The sequence below is a fragment of the Paroedura picta genome, chromosome 16 (genome assembly GCF_049243985.1).
Source record: "Paroedura picta isolate Pp20150507F chromosome 16, Ppicta_v3.0, whole genome shotgun sequence".
NCBI lineage: Eukaryota > Metazoa > Chordata > Lepidosauria > Squamata > Gekkonidae > Paroedura > Paroedura picta.
In genome coordinates, this window is record NC_135384.1 from 22770208 (window position 1) to 22780090 (window position 9883).

The 9883-nt window shown below is 48.8% G+C and overlaps 1 protein-coding gene across 6 annotated transcripts in view; it reads left to right on the forward strand.

Moving 5' to 3' along the window:
• Positions 1–9250, forward strand: part of HOXB3 (homeobox B3) — a 79689-nt gene extending 70439 nt beyond the window's left edge. For 5 of the 6 annotated variants that reach the window (XM_077312982.1, XM_077312986.1, XM_077312984.1 and 2 more), the window contains 2 exons: positions 1954–2541; positions 8429–9250. In XM_077312982.1, the coding sequence (XP_077169097.1) occupies positions 2082–2541; positions 8429–9195 (1227 nt within the window). In that variant the 5' untranslated portion in view covers positions 1954–2081 and the 3' untranslated portion in view covers positions 9196–9250. The remainder of the gene's footprint in view (positions 1–1953; positions 2542–8428) is intronic. The other variant, XM_077312981.1, reaches the window with a different exon arrangement.
• The last annotated feature ends 633 nt before the right edge of the window (positions 9251–9883 follow it).

Below are 9883 nucleotides of genomic sequence, written 5' to 3' on the forward strand. Positions count from 1 at the left end.
ATTGTCTCTAATTGGGACAGGATACTGGAGAATCGCAAGATGGTATTTTAGACTGGTTATAAAAATTGTTCAATTTATAGAGGCATAAACTGAGGAGGGGGAGGGGCAAGTGGGAGGGTACCAGACCTGAAAGATATTTAGGCTTTTGAATGCCGCAGATGCATAGGCGTCAGGAGCGAGGGTTTGCAATCTTTCCAGAATGTTCAGATCTGACTAATGTTAACCTACAGGGCTGTGTTACAATTTAGTTATTTTAAAGTGGCCTTTTTGCAGGTAAAAACAGAAAGGGTAGAGAAACAATCTTCCCTCGGTATCGGCCTCGTAGATGGAGGGTATAATGTACACAACCTATGTGGATATATTGATTTATTTTTTATGTCAGCCAATTAATTATCTCATCCATTAGATAATTCTAATCTTATTCTACCCTTCCAACATGGTGGAGTTTCACATTCTGCTAGAAAGGGATGAAAGGTCTTCTTTGGACCCCCCCCCCCCAAAAAAAAAAGAAAAGAAAAGAAACAGGGAGAAACCAAGGGGGCCAACTGGTCAGGTGATAGAACTGTATGTGTGTGTTTTTTGGGGGGAAAGATGAAAGAGAAATGGCCTGTGTTTTATGCCACAGGGCAGATTCACACCTCAAGTGGCACTTGAGCCATGGCCTGTTTCCAAAGGGCTGCCGAATTCACAAAAATAACAACGAAAGGGAATCAAAGGGGACATCAAAGAATTCAGCACCAGCCTCCCACTTGGGCAGTGTTTCCAAACCTTATGCTCCCCTCCCCCTTTCTGGAAACAGCAAACTTAAAAGCCTGCAGATTTATTCCGGAGCAAGTCCCACAGTATTCTGTACGACCTACTTCCGAGTAAGCACCCCCAAGGCCCGGACCCTGTGCCGCAGGCAACAATGAAGAATCTGAGTTCGATTTGGGAGGGGAGGGGGAAAGGTGTCCATTTGAAACTTGAGGTCAAGGACTACATCCGGATTCATGTTAAGATTCAGCGGATGTTAAATGTCCATTTACACCCCCCCCCTTTTCCCCCAATCACTTTGTTTTGTTTCCCCGGAGAATCCCCCTCAACCCAAAAGCTGAGAAGAAACGCAGACCTCAGGATCGGAGGCTGAATGTCCAGTCTGCCAAGGAAGAGTTCAAGTCGGGAGAACTTTCTGGAGAAATCGACCTCTCTCCCTCCAAAAGCAAACACAACCCCCCCCCCCTCCAGTGTTTCAGTTCTGCAAAAGGATACCTGGATATCTGTCCCCCCTGGCTTCTCCCTTCTAACTCAAAGCCCCCACCCACCCACCCTCCGGCCCAGGCTCTTTTAATGAACGGTGATGGGGCTGCTATTCAATACGGCTGTGCTTGCCGGAGAACGGGGGGGGGGGTGGCTTTTAGGGTGCGGGGAGGTTATGGACTAGGCCGCCTCCCGACACAGAGACATCCCGTAGGGCTAACTTTGGCACACAGGCTTCTGCAGGATCTATCTTTGTCTGGGCTTATCCATATCTATCGATGGGGGGACTCTATCTGAACGATTGGGAATGGGGGGGGGAGAGAGAGAGAGAGAGAGAAATAACCAGGGCTATGCTCTTGAGGGATTGATTTTGTTGACGGACGCAGGCAGGGCTTTTGTATGCATGGCCTTTCTTTTGGGAAACCAAAGATGGGAAACGGCGGACGAACCTCCTCCGGAGGGAAGAGAGGGAGGGAGAGAGAGAGAGAGAGAGAGAGAGAGAGAGAGAGAGAGAGAGGAGAGGAGAAGCGCGGCCCAAAGCACCAGGCAAGAAATCTGGTCTGGGCGACAGCTGGGATCTGATTCCGCGCCCCCCCCCCTCCATCCTCCTCCTTCTCCGGAGCGCAGCTATTCATGTCAGGAGGCTTTTCAGGGCCCAAGATGGATTCATAGGCCGATGCGTATTATTCTCCTGCGTGCCTTTCTCTAACCTTTCAGGTCAGCCGCCCCGAGACACCGGCGAAGGCCCTCTCGCCCCGTCCCCGCGGGGGTGCCAATGTCCGTCCATGAAGGGGCCCCCAAGAGCCGTGTAGCCGCCAGAGAGACGTCCGGGAGTCGCAGCCGCCATGCAAAAGGCCACCTATTACGACACCTCCACGCTCTTCGGGGGCTACTCCTACCAGGGCGCCAACGGCTTCGCCTACGAGGGTCCCCCGCAGCCCTTCCAGCCGGCCGCCGCGGCCCACGTGGAGAGCGACTACCAGAGGCCGGCCTGCACTCTCCAGGCGCTCGGCAACGCCGCCCCCCTGGCCAAAACGAAAGACCTGAACGGCAGCTGCCTGCGCCCCAGCCTGGCCCCGGAGCACCACCCGGCCCCACCCGTATCGCCGCCCCCCAACCCCATCTCCAGCACCGGCAGCGGCACCGGGGGCCACAGCAGCAACCCTGGCCAAGGTGGCGGGGTGAAAAGCGCCCCCAACAAGGCCGGCCTGGCCTCGAGTAACGCGGCTCTCGCCAAGCAGATTTTCCCCTGGATGAAAGAGTCGAGGCAAAACTCCAAGCAGAAAAACAGCTCCCCCAGTACAGGTATCTGCTTTTGGAATATCCCCTCCCCCTATAATAATACTTCTCCAGGCCAGAGGAGGAGTCAGGTGCTCAGGCCTCCGGGCTTGGAGGAACAGCTAAGGCCTGGGGAGAACTGTTTCTTGGGTCTATCCACCCCCCAAGGCCTCCCAGTGGCACCTTGGCTCCATTTGGGTGGGGACTGTGCAGCAATCAAAAACCCCATACTGGCCGAGAACGAGACATGAGGAGCAGGCACATCAAGTGAAGCTCATAGGGAAGAAGCCAGAAAGGGACACTGAGGGTAAGTGATGGCTCAGGGTGGAAAAGGCAGTCTTGTAGAAGGTGGGATACGAGGAGGCTCTGAAAGGAAAAGGGGATGGTTGAGGACAGATGGAGGGGAAGTTGTCACAGGAGAAGGTTGCTCTGTGAGCAACAGGAAGGGTCTAGCACACATGCTCATTAAGTGCGCAGGGGAGGAAGAGGGAAAACAAAGGGATAAACTCGCCTCTCTATTTGGTCCAGGCCTCAGAGAAAAATATGAGACCTTTATTCTTTCAAAGGGGTGATAAATCAAACTACTGCTGAATTTTAAAGCCAGTCCCTTATACTAGGCTAAAGCAGGAGAGTAGGGAAGACCCTCCAGGCCAGCTTAACCCAGGCCGGCATTGATTATTGGGCCAAGGTTTCAAGCACTCATTTTTCCACCCGATAAAATTAGCTTGCAGAGTTGCCAGCTGGGGAACTCCAACCTGCCTATAGACATCCAGCAGGTTGAGAGAGGAGAACCACCATGCAGTAAAGATTTACCCACTTCGCTTGGTGGTGGCAAAATGTTGTTTTGTAACTTTCCACCATGTTACAATTATCTGGAACCTAAAAACAAAACACACACAGAAAAAGTTTCTGGTTCAACCTACTTGCTAGTTTTCTACTTGCGGGGAGGACTGGTTGGCTTGTTTTCAATGTAGCAGAGCATTTAGCTGTGTGACTTCCCCAGCCATAATTTGGATGTTGAGAGCCAGTATAGTGTAGTGGTAAGAATGCCAAACTAGTATCTGAGAGTCCTGGGTTCCAATTTCTTCTCTGGCTCGAACTTTGGGCCAGCCACTCACTCTCAGCCTAAACATCACAAACTTTCCTTGAGGATAAAATGGAGGAGGAGGAAATCCTCAGCTTCTTGGGAAGAGAGCCGGGATAAAAATGTGCTCCTTAGGGTTGCTAACTGACCTGTAGGAAGATGCCCTGCCCCTTTAATACATGTTTATTGGCATGTGGCATACCTGTTCAAGTTATTTACCTCCATCTCTTGAAAAGTTTCACTGGCATGTATCTAAACAAGAGGCCTCTGTTAAGGTGATGGCATTTTTCTCCAGGTCAGCTGGCAACCCTAAAAGTGGCAGGATCCTTTTAACCATCTCATTCTCCTGCATAGGCAGACATGGCCTTATTGCTAAGGTTGCCAACAGGACTGGATTAAAAAAAGAGAGACCTGTCCCTTTAACAGAGGTTTGATGGGTGGAAATGGGGAGCTGAAGCTTTTGGTGACATAGAGGTAAATAATGGTCCATGAAGCCCTTATGCCATTAAAGGGACAGGGTACATTTTCTCCAGGCTCATAGCTTAGGACAGAGTCTTAAGCTAGTCTGGACCTAGCTGCCTTACCATGCATGAGACTCCTTGGCTCATTTTATCTGTTCCTTGATAAAATGTTTTCTTGGGAATAGGAGGAATGGGAAGGCGACTGTAAGCCGCTTTGAGCCTCCTTCAGGTAGGGAAAATATAAGAACCAACTCTTCTTCTTCTTGTTGTTCTCTCAGAATTGTGCTATTACTGATACAACAGTATGTAGGCTCACCCTAGGCAGAACTTGTTGTGCCAGGCAAAGGGAGTTTATATCAAGCGTGTGTGCCCTGACATTAAAAAGATGGATGTGCTTGGCATATACAGAGCAATCCTAAACAGGCTTCCTCAAGTCTATTTGGGGACAACATACTCCTAAAGCTTTTCTTAGCAGAACTGCAGAGCCATACCACCCAGCATGTCTTGGGGACTCTATGGGGCTAAAGCTGAGGAATGGTTTTGGATACCATCTCTAGCACATTGTTGCCAGAATCCGTAGGACTTGGAAATGCTTGAGTTTCCCTTGGAGCTTAGAATTTGAGCTCTTGTCTGGGAATAAGTTGCTTTTGGAGTTAAAGGGGTTTGTTGCTTTGTGGGAGACCATCCCCATTTGGACTTGAAAGGATCGATTGCGATTGAATATGAAAATAATACACAGAACCAGATTACTACCTGGATGCACAGAACCAGATTACTACCTGAAGGAATATTGTTAGTCATAACTGGTGGACTGCTTGTTTGCAAAAAGCTGGATATTGAGAGCCATCCTAGCAGGTATCTCCAGCAGTAGGTCCCATGTTCTTCGGTGGTGCTTACGGTCAGGGAACTGTCCTTAAGTTTGAAGCCTAGGTTGTGTTTCGACTTACTTGTCCCTCTGTGGAAAGTTCACAACATCTTTTCATTCATTCCACCAGGTAGGGGCCAGGACCAAAAAGGCCCTGGCCCTCGTTGAGGCCAGGCATACTTCTCTGGGGCCAGGAACGACCAACAAATTGGTACCTGCAGAGTGCAAGGCCCTGTGGGGGGCATAGGGTGATAAGAAGTCCCTCAGATAGTGGGTCCCAGACCGTGAAGAGCCTTAAAAGTCAAAAACAGAACCTTGAACAGGATCTTGGCTGCCTTGCTATACATCTTGGAAGAGGCTGGAGAAGTTGTGTAGTCACGTTAGTCTGTCTGTTGCAGCAGAAAAGAGCAAGAGTCCAGTTGCATCACCAAGACTAACAACATTTGCGTCAGGTTATGACGTTTTAAAGAGCCTTTTGTGGTGCAGAGTGGTAAGGCAGCCGTCTGAAAGCTTTGCCCATGAGGCTGGGAGTTCAATCCCAGCAGCCGGCTCAAGGTTGACTCAGCCTCCCATCCTTCCAAGGTCGGTAAAATGAGTACCCAGCTTGCTGGGGGGTAAACGCTAATGACTGGGGAAGGCACTGGCAAACCACCCCGTATTGAGTCTGCCATGAAAACGCTGGAGGGCGTCACCCCAAGGGTCAGACATGACTCAGTGCTTGCACAGGGGATACCTTTACCTTTACCTTATGACATTTTATGAGTCACCACTCATTTCTTCAGATACCTAAAGAAGGGAGCAGTGACTCATGAAAGCTCGTACCCTGCCGCCCATTTTGTGAATCTATGTGGTGCTATTGGCCTCAGGCAGATACGGAATTGTTTGAAGCCACTTTGTCTGGTTCAAGGGGCCCATGATAAATCGAATTATTCAGAACCTGTGGATCTGGTTACAGACTGAAATTGTATGCCTGCCCACTTGGAAGTAAACCAGGTAGAGCCACAGCTTGCAGGAAAAACAAAACTAGATCTTCTATTAGAAGCGTAATTGAAAATATAGTGCGCTAGTAGCGATTCAGACATGCACATGTGTCTCTTGATCATCCATGATTCTATTACGTGTTGCTGCTGAGCTCAGAATCATAGAATTGGAAAGGACCTCCTGGGTCATCTAGTCCAACCCCCTGCGCTATGCAGGACACTCACATCCCTATCGCTCATCCACTGTCCCCTGCCACTCCCTTGAGCCTTCACAGAATCTGCCTCAGAATCATTGGCAAATCTTAGGTCTGAGGTGGTCTGAAAGGCCTGGGAGCAGAGTTTAATCCATGATCATGTTTCACACGTTCACAACAAGGATCTGATGAATGGCACTTGACAGACGTGTGAATAACAATGATCACAACGCACCCGAAGTATTGTTGCATGCCATAAGCCCAGCTGCATGCCGTATATGCATCCCCTACACCAGCTATCCAACTTCCCATCAAAGTAGATTTCTTCGCATTCTTTAACTGCTCAGCAGCCTTTCACTGTTATGAACATTTTACTGCCATGTGTGCAATTGTTAAATATGCAGACAGTTCCATCATACACGTGTGTATGCATTTAGCTCATATGCATATGCACAGAGGTAGATTTATATCCTGCTAGCTGCCCACGGCATGGCTGCAAGGAGACATAGATCAAGTTCCCTGGCAATTTCTGTTCCAGCCACTGGCATTTATAGATTTACTCACTTTTACGTGACCTTAGAGCTGTCTGTATCTCGTGCCCCAGTTTCTCCAATGTAAGGCAAGATTTACTTCTGCAGAGGAATTTGGAGCCTTTCCAAGATGGACAAATGAATTAACCCATTGAAGACTTCCGACATAGAGATTCCCATTATAAAGTTTGTATCCAGTTGCAGCTTTAAGACCCACAGAGTTTTATTGAAGGTATAAGGTATTGAAGTTTTATTGAAGGTATTTTGTGTGCATGCACACCCCATCGGCTTATACGCAGCATTAAACTTGGTTGGTCCTAAAGATGCCACTGGCCTCATACTTTGTCCTGAATCTATAAAGGTTTCTTTCCATGTAAGCAGAGAATTAGCAGAGCAGGGATAGAACCTTTGTCCCTGATCTGAGAGAAGCCTTCTTCTTGTATAAAGGCTTCCCCTGCCAAGGAAAGACATTACAAGGGGTCTCATATACATTCGCAGTCTTTATTGCCCAGGGACTCTATTTTCTCATTCTGCTGGAAATGTAAAATCATAAACCCAGCTAATTCTAAATGAAATAAGCATTGGGTTGGATCCAGTTAGCTGCTTCCTCTCAGTCTAACCCAGTTCTCTTTACTGTTGCCCCCTTTCCACATGGCTTCTGTCCTTGAAGTGCCCATTATCCTACATAACCATTTGTCACGTTCAACAGGGACCTTTCTCCTCTATTTTTCACCACCAGAAAAGTTGGTTGGATCCAATTTTTGTATCTTTGGGGTCAGATCCCTAATCCCTCCCTTTGATGTTATGGTGTAATGTTCAGTTCCATTGTTGTAATGTTCAGTTCCATATGGTGTAATGTTCAGTTCAGTTTCAGCTGCCCCCTAGCTTTTACCTTAAATTCAGATAGAAAAAAGCTGCAGATAGTAATGAGGAAATGGCCCTCTGCATATGGGCAGAGGCATTTTATTATTCCTCTATACAGCAGAAAGAAGTTCCAGAACCTAAACTGCTGATGTTCAAATTACATCAAACTGTAATTCGAATTACATCATACTGAACTGAGCTTCCGACAGGGTAGAAATTGTGGCCCTCCAGATGTCTAGCATCTGCATTTGCTGGCAGGGGCTCATGGGAATTGTAGTCCATGGACACCTGAAGGGCTGCAGTTTGACTATCCTATACATTCCTAACCAGGGTGACATTATTCTAGGCCTATTGTCTTTAAAGACTTTAGGAGACTGTACCTCTGTTCAGGACTGCACTGTGCATAACACAGCAGGAAGCTGAATGAAATCTTGCCCAGGATAAATTCTGTCCAGAGGGTGCGTATTCATTTCAGCCATTCTTCAGCCAGTATCTGTTTAAAATCTGCTTCGTACAGTCCTGCACATGTTTGATTTTGCATGCTGGCTAAACCCTCCCCAAACAACCCCAAACCAGGGATACAAACGTCGCAAGGCCGCGTACGCAAGCGCCTGATTAATTTTGCTTTCCAAACACTGCCCACTTGCCAGACGTAATTTCCTTTGAAAGGGTCTGCTTCAAAATAATCGACTCCCAAATAAATAGCCCTGGATTCCTTTTCTGCATGACATGATCAAATTTTCATACAGCGAGGGGGCAGCTTTAGAGAACAGAACTCTTAATAAATGACATGATTATGGAGTGGGGACTGGAGGAGAAGGAGGGGGGGGGGCTGCAGTCTTCTCGCCTGTTTGAGGATTTATTAAGAGGCCTGTGCATTCAATTTTCTGCATGTAAGTAATTATCTTTGATTTCATTTCCCGACCTTCTTTTCAGAAAGCTGCAGCGGTGAGAAAAGCCCTCCAGGCTCCTCAGCTTCCAAGCGGGCCCGCACGGCTTACACAAGCGCCCAGCTGGTCGAGCTGGAGAAGGAATTCCATTTCAACCGCTACCTTTGCAGGCCCCGCCGGGTGGAGATGGCCAACCTGTTGAATCTCAGCGAGCGGCAGATCAAGATCTGGTTCCAGAACCGGAGAATGAAATACAAAAAGGATCAGAAGTCGAAAGGCTTGGGGTCTTCTTCAGGGGGACCTTCCCCCACCGGAAGCCCTCCCCAGCCCATGCAGTCCTCTGCTGGTTTCATGAACGCTCTGCATCCCATGACTTCAAACTATGACGCCCCGTCGCCGCCCTCCTTCAACAAGCCCCACCAGAATGCCTATGCTATGCCCACTGCCTACCAAAACCCCATCAAAAGCTGCCCCACCCAACAGAAGTATGCCAACACGGCGCCTGAGTACGATCCACACGTCTTACAGGGTAACGGGGGAGGCGGCTACGGCCCCCCCAATATGCAAGGCAGTCCCGTTTATGTTGGCAACAACTATGTGGATTCTATGCCTGCTCCTGCTCCTTCTCTGTATGGGCTGAACCCCCTCCAGCACCACCAGCCGCCCAGCATGGAATACAATGGGGCTCCTCAGATGGGGGCCAGCCAGCACCACGGACCTTGCGAGTCTCACCCCACGTACACAGACCTTTCCACCCACCATGCGTCTACTCAGGGCAGAATCCAAGAGGCGCCCAAGCTGACCCATCTGTGATGAGGGATGGGACAGACCTGGGGGGGGGGAGTTAATGGAGAACTGGAACTGGGGACGGGTGTTGGTTGGTTGGGTGGGCGGTTGGGTGGGCTGGTTGGGTGGTGGTGTAGGGGGAGTGTCAGTGGGCTCTTCCTTCAAAAACCTTTGTGTTGAAACCTTTTTAAAGTTTGAAAACGATTACCAACTGGGTCAGTCCCCAATGCTTCTTGCCACTCTATTGGAAACCAGGGTCCATTCAGGGCTAGCTTTCACTAGCGCTGTGAGTTCAGAAAGAGGATTTTAAAGCCTCCCTGGAAGCCACGTGATTCCACCCACAAGCTCTTCTACCCATCCCATTCTCAGGTCTATAGAGGAGATGTGATTACTCAGCAGGGAAGAAAGTGCCCTCAGGCATGTTCATGGTGTGATGTCCTTTGGGTTCCAAAATCGAGCCTTTTCTTTAAAAAAAAGAAGAAGAAGGAAAAAGAACAGGTTCTGTGATTGGGCCTAAGAGACCCCACCCCATCCCCCATGGAAAGAAGTCACCACTTAAGACAAATGTGTAGACGCAGTAGGGTTTCTTGGTCTCTGTACCTTTCCTTTGGTCATTTTTGGTATCTAACAGGGCCTGACAGCATCCTAAACAGGCTTATACCCCTCTAAGCCAGCTGAAGTCAATTGGTACAAAAGGGGGTAAATATGGCAGAGG